We start from the raw sequence: 22,070 nt of genomic DNA, 5'->3' as shown, positions 1-22,070 counted from the left end.
GGGATTTGCTAGTAACATAGCATCTCGGACTCATGGAAGCCTCCGCCCACCCCTTTCTCTTTAATATATACGGGTACTCCTACTACATTTGCTTGTATTTATTACAGGTAGACAACTAATACAGAGATCATAGCTATTTTTGCTACCAAAGATTCGAGAAATATCTGGAATTGGTCTGCTACCTATTGATAGAATAGAGAGCTTAGGTGTAGAAATTTGTAAGCTACTACTGGACAGAAATTTTGCCAATGTGGAGGTTAACAAGTCTACCCAAGTATATTTCTTACATCCATTTATTCCCTGGAGGCTATAAGGAAGCAATAAGAGGACAGGTTTCGAGAGTGGACTTCATACATACCAGGTAAGAACGGTGCAGCAAAAATCAGTATAGCATGAATTCGGTTTCAATTTTGATTGGCTCTGCCCTAGCGTAGACCGCACTACATAACCAGCTCGAAGTTTGGGTCGAGCTGATGAGAAGGACCCAGCATCACATGTAGATCAACAGAGGCAATATTTGGCAACGAGACTTAGCGAGATTACGAATCCAGGACTAATGGGCTTTTCGTGGCCCCATAGATGCACCTCGAGGGATTATACGGAGCCTGCGAGTAGAATTCGGAGGCACGTGGAGGTTTCGTTGACACCCTTCTGCAAATCCAACAAGCGACTATACAGAACCGGACTTCTGCTAGCACCTGGGCCATTGGCTCTTACATACCTACATACATGATAGAAACAACTAAGCTTGCACATGCATGTAACTTAGTTACCATACTGTTGGTGACAACTCTGCAGGGCTTAGGTAAGAGCGGCTATAATAAATGCAAGAGCGGGAGGAAGGCATCCCAGTGCCGCGGCTAGCGTTATCTGCAGCTCAACGTTCAGCTCAAGGTGACTACAAGTCGCTTTCGAAATAGCGTCGATATCAAAAGGACTTTAGTAGGACTTCCGTGACCACGTGGTGCGTTCAGGTATCACGGATCTGGAATAGTTCGTAGGGCCAGTAAGACCTAGGGGCCAGGAAAAATGTATAGCACGTGCATATGGTGGAAGCGAGAGTGGGAGTCGAGCAAAACTAGCGACTTGACCTGCTTGATAAGATCCTTGGCTTTAAAAAGGGTATAACGTCGATAGGACCGATGCGAATGCTCCTCTTTTTCACCAATTACTAAACGGAAAGTGGTGAATCCCACGATGTTGGACATGCTATTATCTCGTGTTCATGTAGTATACGCGAGCCTCGATGCGGAATAGTCGGGGGGTCCGGGTGCCATTCCGTCTGGGGACTAAACCCTCACGTAAGAAGTTAAAATATCATGTAATAACGTCAACTACTGGGTGCTGCATAGAATTTGCATGTAAGTTGGTTGCATTCGACAGGAGCACTGTGTGCTGTAGCACGCGGAGTCAGGGGATCTTTCGCATATCTCGCACTGACATGTAACCTCATTTTTCTTCGAACAACGGGTAACGATGGATTTACGCTGCTTCCATTTCCCAATATTCCTTGGCGTTCCGGCGGGTCTGGGCGTTTTGTTGCTTCCACAGACCCCGGCTCGGCCCGCTCCTAGCTGACTTCGAAATCGGAACAGAGCCTTCGCTCGCTAGGAAGGCTGGAAGGGCAGGAAGGGTTAGCAGGAAAGACGAGGTGGCGGTTTTTTGACGAAACCAACACTAGCGGTGACGACCATCGCATTACCTCAGCTAGCCGCCCGCCCGAGTTCCCTATGAGTTCCCTATTTGTTTGTCACAAATCACATTTTGCCGTTTTCCGCCCGCCACGGTTGACCTTGTTTGCCCACCATGGTCTGTCCGGAACAAGTACCGAAAGTGAAAGGCCGACCCGATGCTCAGGGAGAGAACCCTGCAACTGCAGCTGATATGCAGCAAGGTATGAAAACGTGACAACATCGGATGGCGTCAACTTTCGCTTACAGCCTGGCCGGCAACTTCGTAGATGGTTTCATCTTGCGTACTATGTACAGAAGGTTAGGTACCTAGCTATCTGGCTATCTGTCCCACTCAAAAGTTCCTATGGGTAGTTCCTACGGGGCGTTTGTGGTCTTCGCAATCTCAGCAATGGCGAAGCAATCCTAAGAAAATATCCACATGCGCGAATCATAAACCTTCAGTGAAATCAGGACCATGTAGTTTAAAGAGTCTAAGTTGTTTACTATGTAAATAAGAAAATGATGATGCATGGTGGTATACCTAGTAGTTATCCTAACGCCGACCTGATATGTTCAAAGCACAATGTTAAGAGATCCATCTTCCTGTAAACACTCCGCCATGCCGTAACGCTTAGATTCCAAACTCCATTGTAGAACTCCAGTAATGAAATAACGACACCATTTAATGAACGACTGTGTATCTTTGCTTACTTGCGAATCATGAGAGGTTATCTCAGTTAGAGACGCCGCCGCGTCTTCGAACCCCTTCATAGAATCTCGTAGGGTTATCTCAATATCGTGAGTTACCGTATCGAGAGTTTGCTTCTCAGGATCGCAGTTCTTGAACATGACGGGGACAAGGTTCAAGAGCGATGCTTGCGCCTGGAACCAGTCGTCAGCATGCCTGTGCAAATCTTATATCGCAGTGGGGACTTACAATTTCTTTCTGGACCGAGTATATGTCGTTTAGAACAAAACATATGACGACAGTCTCCTTCCAAAGAGCCTTCATAGCCGGAGACTCCATTATAGACTCAGGCAGCCTGACTTTGAGCATGGTACTGAAGATGATGTGAGTAGAAGATCTTACGAAATCGGGCATGTCTCACACTACTCACTCTGTGATGGCAATTTGAGGGGCACAGCCAACAGATCCTGATCGAATTTCGATGTACTTGTCCACCGTCGGGATGGAACCTCTCATACGATGGACGTGTTCCACACCTACCTGAACCATGAAGTTCTCCAGTTCGCGGTAGAAACGTTCTCTCTGAATCCTGTCCGTAGCAGTGCGCATACCACGACCGACATCGGCAAATAATGTCATGTTGGGATGTAGAGCTTGATCATCCTCGAATACCTGCTCCTTACCCTTCTCGCTGGGATCAAGACCTAGCAGGTTGTGGATGGTGCTCAGAGATTTCTTGTAATAGGCTCTGGACAGCTCCTCGTCGTTCGACACGTCAGTGTCTCCTGCGTCGACCTCGTCGTCCCACACGAAGATCCACACAGAGTAGGCCGCGGCTATCTCAAGCTCGGGCCATTCTGCGTCAGGATACCAACTAAGCAGGGTACCGTCACGTTAGAACAAGAAAAAAATTATCCCAAGAAAAAAAAGTTCGGGGAGACTGGGGTAGACCGCCTTACAGGGAGATGAGACGACCGAAGTTAGCCTGCTTCAAGGCCTTGAGCTTCCTCTCATTGGTGATGATGCGCTCCAGCAACGTGTCAACCAACACCTCGAGCCTCTCCGCGTGCGGGTTCGCGGCTAACGGCCAGTCTGAGAAGACCTTCCACAGGTCTGGTAGACGGAAGGTCTTGCCATCCAGCTGAGAAGCTAGGACTAAAGCTTCACCGCAAAGTCCCTGCTGTTTAGCATTGGACTTCTGGGAAGCGATTTGGTCCTTGTTGGGGGCTAGCCGAGGAGGAGGAAATAATATAGAAAGCAGCTTAGAATGTGTCCGCCGCGCGAGACGTAGAAAAGTAGTTGCCATCATCTTTCTCGGATTTTTTTTTGTCTGATTTCAGCTTATGGGAGGCCTTAGGAGGAAACTGTCCATGAGTACTGGATAGGAGACGAACATGTTGACGACGTATCTCGGGAGAGCCTCTTCTTCTATACGAGTAAAGAAATGGGGCGCTTCTGTCCGTTGGATCTCAATACAGTAGTCTCAAACTAAAACCTGGCTAAATCTCTCGTACGAAAAAGTGATAACTGGCCGACAAAGGCAACCTTGGAAGCTCGGGAGACCACCAAGCCGCCAATCTTGGGAATCTAAGCAACGAAGGTTACCCATCGTTATCACCTAATGCGGCGTGACATCTACAAATGGCAACACTACATTCCACTCCTGGAAGTCGATAGTCGAAGAGGATTAGCTGACTAGATTCAAAAGGACGCATAAGAGGCGTAAGCAAGAGGATCCTTCACGACCAGGCCGCTGGTATGGTCTAATCTGTTGTCCCATGGAAACGCTGCGAAGCTACATAGCATTGTCGCCCACTTTGCCGGTCCGGTTGCGGGAAATGCGAGACGGGATCGTTCGGATGTCGCATCCCAGACATTCTTGATATCTAGAAGGTTGCCAGAAGTGTCCAATGAAAGACATACCGTGACATCCATAATGTAAGCTAGGTTACATAATTTTCCTCCCACATGTCATAAGTCGATAGTAGATGACTATTTCGTACACCTAGGTCAGGTTTGGGTGCTAGTTGGAACCAACCGCGAGTAGACAACGGTCCGGCGGCGGCTCTACTAACGCTATGCGAGATAGCTAACCAGCATTCGACAATTGGCCAAGTATAGAAGGCCAGGAGAATGATCCACCCCCCATTGCTCTTCTTACAATCACTAATCGACGACTAAGAATCCGGATCGGCTAAGTCTTCTTCTAGTAAACGGAGATGAAGGCATGCTAAGAAGTGTCAAGCAGGATGCGACATTAGGACTGTTGGCTAGCGTACGGCTAACGTACAGCTAACATAACATAGTGTACATAATATTGTATGGTGGTATGACATCTATGGCAATATAAAAGAGCCTTGCCATACGAAAGAGGCTCTGATGGACTTTGTAGTAAGTTAGTCCGAGCTCGTTGTCTTTGATTGGTTCAGTGTAACGTCAATAATAATACTTACCGGCAGAGTTATTGAAGACTTCATATTGGAAAGTAGTCAGAAGTGTGATGATAAATCTGATAGCGCATAAGACATGAGCTTATACACTTCTCCTGACATTTCCCCGTTTTGCCCCAGGTCTGGCAGTCTGGGCTCTGAGCACTTGTAGTTACCATAGTCGAACCCTTGGTAAGAGTTTTATGATAATCGGGGCGCTGACAGGGGCGCTTCAATCCCGAGGCCCACTCCGGAATTTTAGGTGCGAGTGGTGTGCGTGGGGATATGCTGGATAGGTAATGGATGTATGCTAGAACAGCGGATAAGGCGGAGTATGTAATACAGTATTCGAGCCACGTGTATACTGTGCTGGTAGACCCTGGATTTTTATTTCCAGTATCAAGTTTTTCTTCCTTTCTCGGGTTGACGACTTGTCCCGAGATTCGAATTCTCTCGGCATTGAACCAAAGGTGAAATTTGAAAGAAGATGGAGAAACGTTGGAGATTTCCTCTCATCTCTCCTGCAGGATAGATACCGGTACCTAGATAAGCGATGTGGCACAAAAGCTTCAGTCGGTCAGGTGATCATGATTACGGAATCTGGGCGAGGCGTTCCGATGTTACGAAGCAATTTCACGTGTAGTCTTAGGGCCAGAGGTACATGGGTCAATATGACCCGTTCGGTGTAGAATATGTATACCCCTGTTTCACGATACTTAGAGAGCACCAAAGTACATGGGGCACAACGGGTGATTTCGTAAGCCCCGTACATAATAATGTGGGTATAATTATCCCACACTATGTGGCATGGACATAACATTTAGTAGGCTTTACATACTTTTTGCAGGCTTCGCATATTTTGGCAGGCTTTGGTAATATCCACCTTTTCGCCGTTCTGGCCAGACGCAAAGCCGTCCGCCAATGTCTGTGTGATAGGTTCAGGGCAGGCTCAGGCATGCGCTATGTATGCATCCAGGCATTGTACATCAGATGAAAAGGCTCGGTTACATACCCCCAGGTCGTCCAGGTCAATGATCTTCACATATCCATTTCTTTGGGTGCGGGAGCAAATAACATACGACGGGTAGATGATGACATGCAGTTTCGTTGTCATGCGTGTTCCAACAGATTCGCAGACGGATACACGTTCGCCAAGTGCACCTGGCACGTACTAGGTAGGCCAAGACGATGTCTGGGTGTCCCGTAATGCGGTCGAGAAGCAGGGCTTGACGGGCTTGACAGGGCTTGACAGGCGGGCAGGAGGCACGGACATGGGTATGGGTTATGGAAGTGTGAATTTATGTCGGGATGGGCTATTACGGGCTCGACACGGGCTCTTTGGTAGCTCCGCTGGGCCACGAATCCCAGCAGCCGACTCCCTTGCCTTTTGCATGGCTACTTTCAACCACCCAGGTTATTAGTCGGACGGCTCCAACGGCTACCTTCCGTTAGCAGAATTAACTCGGCTCTCCCATACGACTCGGCACGGGTCGCTGTCGCTCATGGGTAAAGACTCGCGTTTCAAAACACCACATTTTCGAAACTCTAAGGTTTTCTCTTCTTCGCCATTAACCTCAACTACGACATCATCGTCCCTTGACAATGTTGAGAGAAGGGGAGAACGCTCACGAACAATGAACAGGATCAAAGAGACGCTAGCCAGGATAACCCGTGCCGCTCGAGGATCGAAGGAGACATCGTCGTCTTCTAGCCTGCGCCTGGATCGTGTAGGTCGGTCGAGCAGTTCAACTTTAGACTCCCGCGAAAGGGAAAAGGTCCTGGTGCGTGCCGATGGAAGAGGTCCCCTTATCCTCTTCGACGGAACTCCAAATGCCGAAGAGGGCCTCGACGTCGTCTTCGTCCATGGACTGTTCGGCTCGCGCTCCGGTACCTGGACGAAGGGGGGTATTTGTTACCCTCGCGACTTGCTCGGCCATGACATTCCAGGTGTCCGTATCATCGCATGGGGATGGATGGGCGCTTTGAGCGGTAACGGCACCTTTATCGACCAAGCAGAAAGCCTTTTAGCAGATATCGCACGGCTCCGTAGTGGGATATCGCGGCCCCTCATTTTTATAGGTCATGGCCTGGGAGGACTCGTAATCAAAGAAGCCTTGGTCACGGCTGCGATGTCGCGAATATACGGTGCACATGTCGAACTTGGCAACGTATACCCGCGAACTATCGGCTGTGTTTTTTTGGGTACACCTCACGTCAGAAGTGGAAAGCGATCATTGGGTGAATGCATCGCCGCAACAGCGCTCTTGTCGCCATCTGCGCCAACCCCGCAACTCCTGCGAGCATTCAAAGAAAATGATAAAGCCTTCGAGAATTTGCATGCAACATTTCTTATGGTTTCTAGAGATATAAGAGTCGTGTGTATCAGAGAAAGGTTACCATCGACGATAGCAACCTCGAGCGATCCTACCGATGGGATGGAATTGGGCAAATCAACGGTGCAGACGATGGTCCCGAGAGATTCGGCGGCTTACGAAGGCTTCAATGTGACGAGGCATGATATGGGAGTGTCTCATCTGGACCTTGCGAGATTCAAGAGTAGAGATGAGGTGGGATATTCACAGATGCTTTCCTGGATCATGAAGGCATCATCGGGCCCGACTCCGGCAGAAGCCGAGGCAAGAGAGCCCCGAAACCAAGGTATATGGCATTGGCGTCTACTCCGACCGTGGCTGAATCGTTGCTAACGTTCGACAGAAATTCTCAACTCTATTTATTATGATACCATGAATGAACGTGAATCTCGGATAGATCCAGCTTATGGCCAAACGTGCGAGTGGATCCTGAACCCGAACCTCTCCGCAGTGCCTAGGCACTTCAGGTCCAAAGATCCTGTTTTAGTAAGTGTTTCAAAACATTTCTTTCTTTCGGGCCTTGACAGAACAGGTGCTCTGAATATCGAATAGAGGTTCATGTTGGAGCAATCATTAACTTCGGAAATAGTGGATTAGTGGCAACGCCGGCTCTGGCAAGTCGACACTCATGAAGTGCATTGCGCGTTCTGAGACCGTGAGACAGCAGCTTCTCGAAGGCTGGGCAAGCGAAGGAGACTTACTCATGGCTTGCTTCTTCATGTTCGAAGGCGGTAACCGCATTCAAAAATCCTATGAGGGCTTTCTACGTAGCGTCTTATACCAGATCTTGTCTGCGAGGCGAGACCTCATTAGAATTGCCTTCCCTAGCTTCTTCGAGGGCGATTGGCCACCCCCGGTTTTATTCACAAGTATCAATAATCTTAATCAGGCCTGGTACTCCATCTTCGCTCACATGTCTGACAACCTACGCCTCTTCATTCTCATCGATGGGATAGATGAATACCGCATTATGGAACGAAAGGATCACTATGAACCAGATCAGCTCGATATCACTTACGACAGGGACACGGGCGACGAGGCTTGGGGACAAAGCAAATGGGCTAAAGATTCGCACGTGGAAATATCAAAACTCATTAATAGCATGGGCAACAAGGACAACGTCAAATTCATCGTCTCGTCTCGTGAGCTCCCTATTTTTGAGGAAGCTTTCGCCGAATATCCTAGGATCAGACTGCAAGAGCACACCGAGAAGTCTATATCGCAGTACGTGGCAGGCCGACTCGAAGACGAGGCTCCAGGACTCCCGGATACCAAGAATCTCTGCAGGGAGCTAGCGCAAAAGAGCAACGGAGATATACTATGGGCCAGGTTAGCAATTGATATGGTAATCGGTTGCAGCTTAAGAACGCTAAGGCCAATGCTGAATTCCCTTCCAACACATCTTGGAGGACCTGACGGCTTGTATATGCGTATGCTGGAGAATCTGACTCTTGAGCAACAGCAGACTGCATCCAGGATCTTTCACCTTGTTCTAAGCGCGCAGCAGCCGCCCAGCTTAATTACACTCTCGCTCGCTGCAGAGGGCTATATAAACCCTGCAACAGGACAACTTAGAGCTATCGAAGACAATCAGCATCCTTACGATAACGCCTCTCTTCAACTCTTGACCGACCACATGACAAACCTCTTAGAAACCTCCTGCGCCGGCCTCCTTGTCGCAGAGACGGGGCCCTCCAATAATCCCAACTCTCTCGAGACCGGTCAGCGAGTGGTCTTCGTTCACCAGACCGCTAAGGAATGGGTGCGTCGCAAAGACATATGGCTAAAGCTTCCGGGCTGCCAACCGGTTGCCAGCGTAGAGTATTATTTCAAGTGCCTCAGTGGGTGTGTAAGGCATATCAAAGCCTTTGAACTCAACCGGCCGGCCGTACTGGCCTGGCCAACCTGGCGATTTCGACCTGGTGCCTGGCTACTGATCGCAAACGCGCTGCGGTTCGCCGAGAAGGTCGATAAAGAGGTTTCTGACGTGGACAAATATGTGGATTTATTGGATGAGTTAGACAGCACATGCCAGCGGATATGGGTTGCGGCGCTACAGCACCACAAGCCGCTTCACGAGGATCCCGATTGGTACGATCACAGGCTACCCAGCATGTGCCGGAAACACTGGGCAGGCTACGAACCGATGGACGCCGGCAAGCCGCCTAAGCGAAAGGACCTCTTGTCGCTCGCCGTCCAAGCCAATCTGATACGGTACACCGCCACGAAGCTGAGCAGATTAGATCCGGAAGTCAGGAGAAAGAAGGCTCAAGACCTTCTGCCTTATGTTGTCAGTCCCAAGGCCGAAGGCTTCAGCGCCTGCGCCGGCCTCAGCGGAGAGTACTTGGATTTCCATCACGATATGCCGGATTCCCGTATTCTAGACGTCCTGTTCGACGCCGGAGCATCAGCACGAGACGACGACAAAGTGTGGACCAGGGCGCTAAAGACAGGACGGCACTACTTCTCGAGAGGAAGCGTGACGATGACGCATCTGCTGGAAACGTCGTCGAGCACGAGATTGATGGATAACCGAGAAAGATGGGTCACTGCCGTCAAGTCGCTACTTCAGCATGGCGCTGATCCGCACTCCGAGATCCAGGTCACGACCGGCAGCGGCGAAAGCCAGTCCACGACGACGGTAGCCGCCGTTGATCTGATACGGGAAACATTGGAAGGAGAGCCCGAGTACGCCATAGAGCTAGTCGAAATGGAGATATTGATGGGTAGGAGAGGGAGCGTGGGAATTGCCAGATGAGCTTTGACGATGACGTGTCACGAAGTGTTCCGAGTATATGAACCGGATGGGAAGAGTGGATGGCCGGTACCAGAAAAGCAACAGGAGGAGAGGTCAGAAGGTGACCAGGGAAAAAATTTACCCAAGTTAGGTAGCATGGACGGAGGGATATCATGGGTCTTTTTATTTGTTATATACCACAACTACGACATCCAACATTTGTTGCGGAGCATTTTTGAACTACGGAGATACCTATTCATTTTGATATAGTCATCTCTTACAGCTATATTACAATACCCATCTTCGTTGGATTTACCAAAAAGAGAGGGAGGATACGCATAGATATAATCCGGTAGCGGGTACTATAGTATAAAATTCATATTAAATGATCGATTGAAAGCCACAACATAGGTACCTATCTAAGAAGGCAATATGTGACTTCAAATGCTGAGCATTTTCACGTACTACCTTGGTTAGCCTTCTACTCGCCCACCTACGTATTCAGGTGTCTGGGGGGAAGAAAAAAAAGGAAATATGAAGACAATCATCAGGGCTCTCTTTGATCTGCATGACCCCTTAGAGGGTCGCTCAGGACGCATTTTACCAAGAACTAAGCCACGGTTATTGTCAGGAACTGGCAAAAACGCTGTGGCCTAGCTTGGGATTTGCGCTTTGGGGATTCGTCATTTGATTGCTAGAAGTGCGTACGACGGAATCTAAAGAAACACTTACAGGAAGGCTGTCGGGGGTGGGTTTCTCCCTACTCCGGCGGCACATGTGCTATTGAGTAGTAGTCAAGATAGGCAGCTTGAAACGCTGGATGTATTCATGTTGCCGTTGGTAGATATTTACGCTGGGCTATGAGTACCTTTTTTTTTTCTTTTTCATTCAACCTCAAGTTTACTTAGTCCTCTTCTTGGAAGATGTAGCTACCAGGCGTTTCTTGACATGTTTCGGCATTTTCTCTTTTCGCTTCTCGGCCTTCGCTTCCTTGACAGCATGCTTGTGTTGCTATATCGTGTCAGTATGTAAGTTATGCCATAGGAATGAGGTATGTGAACGTCTGGGTTTACGTCACCCAGTGTTGGAATATAACTCACCTTTTTCTCCTCCTTATCTTGGAATCGTTTCCCTCGAGGAGGTCCTTTTGAAAAGCTGCTCTCGTCGTCACTTCCACTATCGTGAGTGAGAGTTGCGCCAGCATCCGATTCGTCTCCTGAGCTTGCGTCTTCCGCATCCGGCTTTGTTACTACCTGGTCTGCAAGGAGATTTCGATAGACGAGTTTGTCTCCCTCTCCCTCACCAATTGCTTGAGCGTCTTTTTCAATATCATACACTTGCTCTAGGGTCTGGGGAATGTATTGATTTCGAAAGACCTCGTTGTCAACTTCTTGCTCGGCTGCTGTTTCGTTGTTGGAAGATGATAAACTATATGTATATAGCTGTTCGATTGCGGCCGATAGGCCCGGCTCTTCCACCGCACCTTGCGAGTTTGTGATAAAGTCGAATACAGTCCGATCAGATAAAGTGTCGACACCTTCCCTACGGAAGAAATCGCCCGTATTCTTAATATCCATGCGAAGGAATTCGAGCGATCGAGGATGATCATGCTCGACACTTTGCGAGACATCAATGATGTAAAGTTGTTTATCGTTGTACAGAATATTGTACTCGCTCAAATCTGCGTGTACTAGTTTGCATACTTGATATAACCGTCGCATGATACTTAAGAGTTGGATATACAACTGTCTCCAAACTTGATCGGCATCTTCATCCGTAATGTTCGCGTCGCGTAACCGCGGGTAAGCGTAGCCTTTCCTGTCTCCAAGGAAACCCATAACGAGCACGTGAAGTTTGAGCTGAATAGGTTCAGGACAAGGAATAGCAGCAGAATGGATCCTTCGCAAGTTGCGGAACTCCTTCTCTGCCCACAATTTCACCATCTTGCGGTTGTTGCCTTTTTCCGCGCCGGATTTAAATCGGTATTCGCCGGTGATGTACCTCTCTCTGTCTTTGAAGCTCAATATGGCTGTTTTGTAGACCTTAATAGCACGCTGGACCGGTGGGCCATCAGGATCGGGATAGGCGACGGCGCCGTATACATTGGCCTCCTTTCCAGTACTGATTGCGCCATGTATCTCGCTGACTACTTCGCGATTGATCATCTGATAGAGGATCATGCGGGTTCTCCGATCGAGGACTTGGTCACTTGTAGCCCTATCGGCCTTATCCTTCTCGCGATCCTGGCCCTCCTTGACATCGTCCAATCTTATCTTTCCTGCGTGTTTTGAGAGAGCAGCGATCTGATCATCTATGTTGGCTGCCGTGTTGGCGGCGGGCTTTTGCAGGCTGGTATTTAAAGGCCGTTGCCTATTGTAATTTCTTGCTATACCGGGTTCCCCATCTAAGTCAAGGTCGTCGTCAACATCGTCGTCTTGATTGAAGACGGAGTCTAAATCGCTATCTTCGGCTTCGTCTACATCTAAAGATTCGGGGGCAACAATGGATGGATCTCTGGGGGCTTCTTGGTTTGTTGATTCATTGTGACCGTTGCTGCTGGTCGGTAATTGAGGCGGTGCCGCAGACTCGTCGGTCGCCATGGCGTATCTTCACTAGGATGAGTTTTTAACTAGGCTGTAAATAGGCTCAAAGAGTGATTGGTTAAATGAGTAACAAGTGGGAAAAAATCGTAGACAATTCCAAGGTCGTGAATGTATTGGGGAGATGCTTTCGTGAAATGATATCACCCCACTAGAATATCTTTGTTAAGCTTATCTTATCGTAAAAATTTAGAGGTACGGTACGTACTACATACCTAATGAAGTTTAGGTAGGGCACGACCGCCCCATCTTTACGCCACATATGCCAGAGCCCGAGTCTCGACGTCACATGTGGCTGGTATACAGAACCCCTTTTCATTGGTGGGAATTAATTGCAAGAATCTCAACTCAAGGCGAACCAAGTTTAGGCAATAGATAAACGTTCCATTGCTACCTTACCTATCTACCTTGGTATCTATCTCCATACCTGCTAGGTACGCATCAAGCCGATACTTAAACAAGTTCAAGAATTCAACGTCACCGATTTTTGGGAGGTCTTATCAGCCCCGCTCACCAAGGTTACATGACCCTCCAAGCATCGTTCTGCCGGGGTAGCTTGAGAGCAAGATGATTCGCTCAATCTCTAAGATGGCGAGGACCAGGGAGTCAGATCTCTCTGCATGGCTATGTCGTAGATGGGAATCGTGGAAATATATTATATAATAGGTAACATGTCCGCCACTCTGAGGACATGGAAATATAATTCGACCTGCTCTATATCATGTCTCTGTTGGCTCTCAATCCGCGTTCCTAAAGATATAGTCGATGATACAATTTAACCGGTATAATGATGATTGGTCTATATTTTGCAAATTTAGCTATAATACTTCATGGTTTGTTCATACCACCTATATAACATTTGAAGTCGCCTTAGGGACTAATACTTGTCAAGCCGTTCTCGTGGCCTCAAGGATAGTGGGAATACCTGTCGTTCCCTTTACCACGTCTGATAGTGGAACTTACTCAATCAAATCCCTCAAATCAGTGGTGGTGGACTCAAAATATGCCGAAAGTCGTGATGAGGCTGGCGAGACTCTGATTCCGCCAACTTTACAAGATTTCGCCAAAACCTTCGTGGGCGACTTACAGAGCACATTGAACCTCAAGATTGATACCTCCCTTGCAGAGGAGCCTAGACCAGATTCCATCTTCCTCACATTGGGAGATCCTAGCAAGTACACAGATGTCAGCGGTGCTCAGACCTCTGAAGGCTATTCGCTCTCCGTCAACGCTTCAGGAATTGTCATATCTGGAGCTAGTCCTTTGGGCGTATGGTGGGGTACGCGGACTGTCTTACAACAAGCGATTCTCTCAAATGGATCTTTAGAATATGGAGAAGCAGATGATGCTCCGGGGTGGGGAATTCGAGGTATGATGCTCGACGCCGGTCGGCATTACTACCCTCCAGAGGTGTGTATATCTCAGCATATATCAGTTATTACAACATGAGATCCGATCGTGAGATCCGCCGACACTATCGTCCGGTCGACTGGCTCCTGCGATAAACACGGGCTGATCTAAATGAGCAACAGTTTATTATTGAATTGTGTTCTTATATGAGCTTTTTCAAACAGAACACCTTTCACTTACATCTCAGTGATAATCTGTACAACAATGTCGCCATTTACTCAAGGGAACGGTCTTTGGACTTATACGCTCGATTCCGCCTATGGTCTGATTCCAAGGATCTTGCTGGCTTGAACAAATATAAGAACGAGTCCTACACAAGGGAACAGTTTGAGGAGATCCAATCAACTTGCGCTTCCCGAGGAGTAACCATCATCCCGGAAATCGAAGCTCCAGGACACGCATTAGTCATAGTTCAATGGAAACCGGAGCTGGCACTTAGCAACGACTTGTCCTTGTTGAACATTTCACATCCCGAGACAATCCCTACGATGAAAACGATATGGAGTACTTTCCTTGACTGGTTTCATTCGAAAACCGTTCACATTGGCGCGGATGAATACACCGGCGACCCTAACGAGTACAATCGATTCGTCAATGAAATGGCTAGTTATATATGTGGAGAATCTGGAAAATCTACTCGCATCTGGGGCACTTTCCCACCTAAACCGGAGTATACTAATGTTTATGAAAACGTCTCGATACAGCACTGGGAGTTCTTCGAGGACGACCCTTATCACGACTACATCTTGAATAACTACTCCGTTTTAAATTCCGACGATACTTTTTACGTCGTTAATAAGTGGTCCGGAAGCTATCCGCAAGTTATCAACGTTGCCAGAACATTCAACGGAAATCCAGCTACGGGTGGAATCTGGCAACCTTACATCTTCGATGTAAACGTGGCTGCTAACAATCCGGAGAAATCCAACCCTCTGGTCCTCGGAGAAGTCGCAGCGTTGTGGAACGACTACGGCGCGAACGCAACCGTATACTCCGAAGCCTATTACGCTTGGAAAGACGGCATCCCAGCATTGGCCGACAAGCAATGGGGAGGGGACCTCTCAGAGCCGGAGTTCACCTCGGCGTTTTCGACTCTGCTCCCATTCGTACCAGCGCAGAACCTAGAACGCACGATCCCATCCGCCAGCTCGACAATCTTCAACTACAACTCTAGCTCTAGGGCCGACAAGCAATCCTTCACAGCCATAGGCCCGTGGAAGGAAACAGCCCTCCTCGACCAGTCCGGCAACGGCTACCACGCCTCGACCGACTGCGCCGTCACCTCGGCGTCCACCCTGAACATCAGCGCCCCTTGCTCGCTCAAAACCCCGCTCTCCTCCAAGGGCCGCGACTACACACTTTCGCTGCGCCTGCTCATCGCCGAGCTCGACGCGGGCAAAGACGCGACCCTCGTGTCCGGCACGGACTCCGCGCTCATGCTGACCCCGAACCTGACGCTGTTTGCGTCTGGCAACTACTACCGGCTGAACTCGACCGTGCCCGCCGGGTCCTGGGTCGACCTGAGCATCATCGGGCGCGGGAACCGCACCTTCGCCAGCGTGCAGGAGGTAGGCGGCACAACGGCGGCGGAGGAAGAGGAGTTCTTGGCTATCCTGGGCATCAACGGAGCTTCGTTCGTGTGGGCGCCCATCGCTGTCGAGGCCCCGATCGCGCAGGTCGGCGGCGAGAACTCGGGATGGGCGGGGCAGCTCGCGGCGATGAGTTTGAGTTCTGAGGCTTGATGGACGGAGTACTGTGGGATGTACCTAGTTCATGTACGTCGTATATAGTTTTAGCTATACAAAGCCTCCGTAGATGGATGTCTGGAGGTAATTAAGAGTATTCATCACATGTAGTACGAGTGTCAATTCCATGAGAAAAGAGAGCTTTACGGCGACCCTCAAGTAACGCTCGCGCGACTAGGTTCCATGTGGTTTTGGCTTTAGCTTACAGTAAATTTTTTTCCCGGCATCCCATCGAAATATGGCCCCCGAGAATAAGCTTATGGCTTCCTCGAGGCATGCTATGATTGATTTAATGTTGTTAGACCTAATGACTCATACCGAAAATTAACTCAGCTAGATCATCCACTCCCGTTACTGGGTTAACATCATCAATAGCACATAGTCTTCAAAGGTAGAATACCAAAAAGTAGGTGAATCTTCATTAGCACCCCTTAAATCATAAGCTCAACCGTACAGTAGTAGTAATAAATAATAGCACCAATTCCTCCCAAATGTCCCGTGGTATAACAACGCGACTCAACTGTAAACTCCTCTTCCGAAGACCATCATATACACACAAGCCCCGACCCCACCGTTGTCATGACTATCTAGGTGCTTGACCTTCGACGAATTCCAGGGCTTGCTCCCTGCTCACACAGTTGATGGTACTGAACTTATTTCTGAACAAGACACCGTAACATCTGTCGGCAACGTGAACAATTTCCGGTCGGAAGGTGGTGCAGATGAACTGCGTGCCAGCTTCGGATGAGATGGACTGGAGAAGTCCAGCGACGGCGGTTCTGTACTGGGCGTCCAAGTTGGCGTCGACCTCGTCAAAGATGACCATGGGACTAGACTCTGTCTGTTGCAAGGCAAAAATAAGACAGAGAGCGCACAGACCTAACCACATATTAGCATGAGGGTCGAAATTAAATTAAGGAGGCTGTTGAACTTACTCTTCTGACCACCAGAGAGTTGCTGAATACGTTGCTGCTCATCCGCGGTTTTGGAGTTGAAAGAAACACTGATACCGACACCTGTGTAGTTTTCTACGCTGGTGCGTTGCTCCTCGTCGGAATCATCCGGATCGATTCGTCGATCGGCCCTGCGTTGAATTACGAGGCGGCCATGGCCAGCAGGCACTAAGCGTTGGAAGATGGTGGCAAACTCCTTCGACACTTGCTTGAACGTTCGCTCAATCGCCTCGTCCTTACGTTGATCAAGGTGAGCAACTAGCTCCTCGATCGACGCCTGCGACTGATCGAGTTCCTTGCGGCGTTTGAGGAGCTGATCTTGCTGATTCGTGAAGCTGTTATATTGCTCAAAAGCCTTCTTGTTTACGTGCTTGTATTTCTTCAAGGCATCGTTGACTTTCTTAAGGCGTGAGATGACCTATGATATAAAATTAGTTGGTAATGAACATGCCCAGTCACTTCAGCTTGGACTTACCGTTTTATGCTCGAGCCTCTCATATTTCTCGAAAGCTTCTTCTGGCAAGACACCGAGATCACGGATATTCTTCGCCAATTCCGTTGCTTTTGCTGTTAACAGGGCCTTCTTTTGCCTGTTTTTATCTATTCTCTTCTCCTGCTTCTTGATCTCCCTTGCAATTTCTTGTTGCTGCGCCTCTCTCTCCGCTTTCTGTTTCTCTAGACTTGCGATCGTAGATTCAGCAGAGTCGATCTGTTTGTCATTTGACTGAATCTTGTTGTGAACAGAAGTTGCCGTTTCTTTGGCCTTCTTGAGCTCTCGTTTAGCTTCCTTTAAATTGCTGCTACCACTAGTAGCAGTCTCGAATGCTTGACTGGTGAGCTGATCAAGCTTGAGCTGGAGATTGGTTCGTAGATCTAACTCCAGCTTTCGCTTGCGATTTTCGAGCTCTCTCCGTTTGCTGCTAATTTCATTCCACTCCTTCTGCAGCTCTTGCACACTAGCACCCAGACTCTCCAGTTGCTTTTCCTCGTTCGCCGTCAAAACCTTCTTAAAGTCTGAAGCCAACTCGGCCTGATGTGCACTTAGGTTGTCCTGGAATTGCTTCATATTCCTTTCAACAATGTCTCGTCGCTTGATCGCGGCTTCGAGTCGATCCCTTTCACGACCGGCTTGGTTATTCTTAGCATTTAATTCTGCGCGGAGGGGTCCATAACCATCTTCCATCTGCCGAAGTCTTTGAGCTAATCTGCGCTCTTCGCCTAGCGCATTAGTGATCTCTTGGTCTTTTCGTTCTATTTGCCTTCGTATGTCGCCGGCCTGAGACTGCAATTTCTCATATTCTTCTCTCCACTTATTGACAGCTCGAACTGCTTCCAAGCGTGACTTTCGAGTGTCGATATACCCACCAGTCATCGCGCCACGTTTGTTAGAGGTATCTCCATCTGGAGTAACACCGTGTACGCCGTGGCTTCGCGCATATTGGCTAGCAATGGTAAGATTGGGGCAAATGATTGTGCTGCCGAAGACTTGTTGGAAAGCCTTCTCGTATTGCGGATTATACTGGAGTTTGCTAAGCAACGGTACTGCATCATTGGCTCTAGGGAGATTTGCATTTCGCGGTTTCAGCCTAGAGAGTGGCATGAATGTGATTCTTCCCCCGTAGTTTTTCTGAAGTGCGTTGGCTAGTTCGGTGGCAGTTCTATCGTCGTCGACCACGTAATGGAATAAGCTAGCGCCAGCAACCTGCTCTACGGGTAATCGGTATGCTTCGTTAACTTCTAAGAGCTCGGCTAATGTGCCGTATGCGCCGGGATAATTGCCTTCACGCTTTAATCGCTGTATGGTTGCTAGACCTCGCGAGGTGACTCGATCCATGGTGTGGGATAATTCTCGCTCGGAGTTGTCCAGCTCGCCTCGGGCATTTGCAATGATCGTCTCCAACTTGTCATCTTGTCGACGAAGAAGCTTTCTCTCCTCATTGAGCTTGTCAAGGACGTCTTTCGCGCTAGTGACTTCTTCGGCGATAGCTAGCCGGTTGTCGCCAAATCCTTCGTTTTTCTGTCGCAGGACCGCGATCTCGTCCTCGAGTTGTTGGATTCCTGCCTGGATAGACTTGACTTCTTCGTCAGCATCGAGGCGATTCGCTCTTTGCTGACTCAGCGTCACATTAAGATCATCTATCTCTTTTCTCAACCATGCATCACGCTCTCCTTTGCTCTTGAATTGACTTCCTCGGGTCTGCTTTGTGAAGAGACGTTGCCGACCAGCTTCTGCGGAGTCGAGAGCCTGCTTGATCTCTGCCTCCTTCCGCTTCGCTTTCTCGAAATCGGGGATCAACTTCTTAAGTTCGGCCTCTCTCTGTGCTATTGCAGTTTTTACCTCTTCTAACTCCGCATCATGCTGCTGTTTAGCTTGTTCTTGGGCCGACATGCCATCCGTAAGGTTCTTGACTGCTAATTCGGCATGTGCGATTGCCTTGGCGCTCTCTCGACGATCTTCATCGAGCTGTCGACGATCTATACGAAGGAGCTCCATTTGCTGCTGGAGTTTGTGAATCTCGGCGTCCAACGTAGCGATAACTTTCACACCTGCATTATAAGTCTCGCGATTCTCATCGGCATCTTCCATGCCGCCTTGCCGATTGTCTTCCAATTCTTCTAGAGCTTCTTGCGTGGCAACTTGGTCTTTGTGATAGTAGGCGTACTCCAAGCATCTACGCTCGCGATCCTTGTCTTGATAATCGCGTAGCTCTTCCTTCTCTTCTTCGAGTTCACTCAGACGCTCTTTGATGTAATCGAGTAGTTCGTCGATTTTCTCTCGTTTATTATTGGTTTCCGTCATGATCTTAAGCGACTCCGCGCGGCGAGATTCGTAGACTTGCGTACCGGCAACCTCCTTGAGCAAGTTCAATCGGTCTGACTCTTTCATATTGGTAAGGGCCGTAACGCGACCTTGCGGAACGATATAGTAAGGGTTCGATCTCGAGAATCCGGCTGCCTCCAAAAGGTTCGCGACGTCTGCCTTGGTGGAAACCTTCTTGTCGACCGAGTACTCGTCCTTCTTCAGACCAATTGTGCGCCTTAGAATAACCTCTTTATTTCCTGTCGGGAATCGGTCGTCGCTATTGTCAAAAATGACCTCAACGTACGCAGACATGACTGCCGAGCCCGAACCTTCGTGCAAAAGTGCCTGGCGTTCCTCTCGAGTCATTTGCGTATACGCATCACTCAGCACGAATCGTATCGCAGCGAAAAAGTTACTCTTTCCGGAACCGTTACGACCAACAATGACATTCGTACCCGGCGAAAAGGGCTCCATGACCGTTTGGTCTTTGTAGCTATTTGGATGTTAGTTTCGCAAAGCTGCAATTCTCAATGGGGTATTGCAGAGCCGTCGAGGGTATCGGCGCGTACCTCTTAAAGCCTTGGATAATAATCTGCTTGATATACATGGTCGCGGTAGGCGCTGCCGGTCGGGCAGCTCGTATTCAGGGTCAGAATCTTTGTCGCGCAAGAGTCATGTACTCGAAAATGAAACTTTGGGAATATCGCGATTGTGCGAAATAGGAAAGGTTCGTCAGACTTCGAAATTGTCACGTCACGTAACCTTGGAAATGTATTCCGACGCGTTTCGAGGCGCGATAAATTTGGGAGTGGGGGAAATCTTGCAAAACGGGCGAATCTACTGCTTAGCGTGCTTGCCTAGGTGGGTTAGTAATACCTAACCAGGCTAACCCAGCCGCAATCCGGGTCGTTCATCAACTGTAGATTGTGGCTTTGTGGCTTTGCAAGTCACATGGAGTTTGGTATCCAGAAGATATCCATGAAGGGGGTTGCGATCCTCAGCCTTACATACATCCCGTTTGAAGCCCTTCCTTCTTAATATATTACACTATGCATTATGCATTTACCTCCTTCCATATTGAAATGGCCTTCAATACGGCTTCTTCAACATACTACCTAATGTGCCAATGCTGCAGATTACACTAAAGTCTGAACGTGCTTGCTCTAGATTTCTAACCTTCAAATTTTGAAGACTATGCACGTGCCTACCTCGATAATGGTATATGTCTTCTGCGGACTAAGTAGGATGGAAGCCGCAGTGATATCCGAGTCACTAGTAGGTATGTAGGTATTCAAAGTCGATGAGTTAGATATGCATCTGATAAGTGGCTGCTCTTGAAGATTTACGATTGGGAGGCTTCGTGTACTTGAGACATATATAGAATCGTCTTTGATACTAGGTAGAATTTTACTTAGTTGAAGTGTATCATCAACTAGAGTTACCGATTTTGATCTTAATTTCCTAGAATTTACCGTATGCCTCGCAGTTTGATTGCATTCAAAATAAACCATAGCATACCTGGGTATATTAAAAGGCATCGTCCTTGCTCGAGTTATCCCTTGGATCCGGAGCCTTGTGCACGGGAGCATGCACAAATACCTAGGTACCCAGGCAGAGACTGAGAAAAGCTCCGATTAAAGGAACGTCCGTTTTATGGATAGAATTGACCACGTAGACGCTAATTTTGATTTCTTGATTGGATAGAAGCATGTCGCCTTTGATACATTCAGATTGAAGGTTTCATTACACCGCAAAGGTCTTGAGGCTGGTTAGATGGATATCGTGATGTGCGGATTACTAGCACCAAAATATCTAGGTTGATTTCCTTATTGGTGTTTTGATCGGCCCCCGTTGCTACCCCCCGGCTATTGAGTCGATCTTGCCAAGCTTGCGGCACAGAGACCGTAGGCTGCATAGGCTACCCAGGATCTGTGATGAACGAGAAGGATGTTGTTTTCTGATGATGGCTGCAAACAGAAAAGGAGAGAAATATCTTCGATGAATATGACCGCATGAAATATATGGTAGGCAACGGTAACAACAAGCATCCAGTCCTCAGGCTCGGATGTTTGAATGTTCGAATAGGAGTTTGGTGTTTGCAAGGGGCCAAAGAAACTCGTCATTCCAACAAGCCACCATATTTTCTTAGTGGTGGATCCTGGCGGCTTTAGCCTTTAGCGCTGTAGGCTGGTGACGCTAAGAAATGAAGCGAGAAAGCACGCACTCGGACACGACCTGCACGACGTACAAGGTACATGAGAAAAATGGTTGTAAAATAAGTAGATTGACCTACCTGCCTACCAGCTACTGCATAATAAACCTTGCTTCTCTGCCTAGCTTTTGCGGTAAGAAAGCCTTACCTGGTAGCTCATGCAATGTTAAATGCCGAGCCAAATGTTCATAAACGAATTCTCCGGGAAATAGGATGCTTCTAGATATCATGATGCTGTAATCCAAAACAATATCTGGTAGAGTTTCAAGTTCCTCCCAGGACAAAATGTTCAACGCGTAGACCTGAGCTTATTTAAGACCCTACAGGACCGACAGGCCTGACTCAAGCCATCGCAGCTGTCGTCAGTTGCAAAGTGATGGGTGGGCTACCCAATTAGGAATGGCGTGTATCTGACGGTGGGAGCTTAGGCCAACAAGAACCACCCAAG

General features: G+C 48.4%; 5 protein-coding genes across 5 annotated transcripts; 2 read left to right on the top strand and 3 right to left on the bottom strand.

Moving 5' to 3' along the window:
* Window positions 1–2,246: 2,246 nt before the first annotated feature.
* F4807DRAFT_457832 (terpenoid synthase) lies at window positions 2,247–3,667 on the bottom strand (the record flags this gene model as incomplete). The annotated part of the gene is made up of 4 exons (XM_048001102.1): window positions 2,247–2,555; window positions 2,611–2,734; window positions 2,792–3,235; window positions 3,321–3,667. 4 exons carry the CDS (start codon window positions 3,665–3,667, stop codon window positions 2,247–2,249), a joined length of 1,224 nt encoding a protein of 407 aa, XP_047856853.1.
* A 2,757-nt stretch (window positions 3,668–6,424) lies between these two features.
* On the top strand, window positions 6,425–9,920 carry F4807DRAFT_450460 (uncharacterized protein; the record flags this gene model as incomplete). Its single annotated transcript, XM_048000133.1, has 3 exons — window positions 6,425–7,448; window positions 7,506–7,648; window positions 7,752–9,920. 3 exons carry the CDS (start codon window positions 6,425–6,427, stop codon window positions 9,918–9,920), a joined length of 3,336 nt encoding a protein of 1,111 aa, XP_047856852.1.
* A 439-nt stretch (window positions 9,921–10,359) lies between these two features.
* On the bottom strand, window positions 10,360–12,808 carry F4807DRAFT_366866 (Serine/threonine-protein kinase Rio1). Its single transcript, XM_047995642.1, has 3 exons — window positions 12,715–12,808; window positions 11,000–12,650; window positions 10,360–10,910 (listed from the first exon to the last, which is right to left on the bottom strand). The coding sequence occupies exons 2-3, from the start codon at window positions 12,497–12,499 to the stop codon at window positions 10,800–10,802; spliced, it is 1,611 nt and encodes a 536-aa protein (XP_047856851.1). The 5' UTR covers window positions 12,500–12,650; window positions 12,715–12,808; the 3' UTR covers window positions 10,360–10,799.
* A 50-nt stretch (window positions 12,809–12,858) lies between these two features.
* F4807DRAFT_415618 (glycoside hydrolase family 20 protein) lies at window positions 12,859–15,804 on the top strand. The gene is made up of 3 exons (XM_047997060.1): window positions 12,859–13,332; window positions 13,392–13,909; window positions 14,032–15,804. Exons 1-3 carry the CDS (start codon window positions 13,287–13,289, stop codon window positions 15,649–15,651), a joined length of 2,184 nt encoding a protein of 727 aa, XP_047856850.1. The 5' UTR covers window positions 12,859–13,286; the 3' UTR covers window positions 15,652–15,804.
* Window positions 15,805–16,087: 283 nt separating this feature from the next.
* Window positions 16,088–20,221, bottom strand: F4807DRAFT_366846 (RecF/RecN/SMC protein). Its single transcript, XM_047995640.1, has 4 exons — window positions 19,980–20,221; window positions 17,083–19,903; window positions 16,590–17,025; window positions 16,088–16,533 (listed from the first exon to the last, which is right to left on the bottom strand). The coding sequence occupies exons 1-4, from the start codon at window positions 20,015–20,017 to the stop codon at window positions 16,238–16,240; spliced, it is 3,591 nt and encodes a 1,196-aa protein (XP_047856849.1). The 5' UTR covers window positions 20,018–20,221; the 3' UTR covers window positions 16,088–16,237.
* Between the last annotated feature and the right edge of the window lie 1,849 nt (window positions 20,222–22,070).

Source organism: Annulohypoxylon truncatum (assembly GCF_022578515.1).
Source record: "Annulohypoxylon truncatum strain CBS 140777 unplaced genomic scaffold F4807scaffold_7, whole genome shotgun sequence".
Lineage (NCBI taxonomy): Eukaryota > Fungi > Ascomycota > Sordariomycetes > Xylariales > Hypoxylaceae > Annulohypoxylon > Annulohypoxylon truncatum.
Note: the sequence above shows the minus strand (reverse complement) of the source record. Positions and strands in the feature narration are given on the sequence as shown.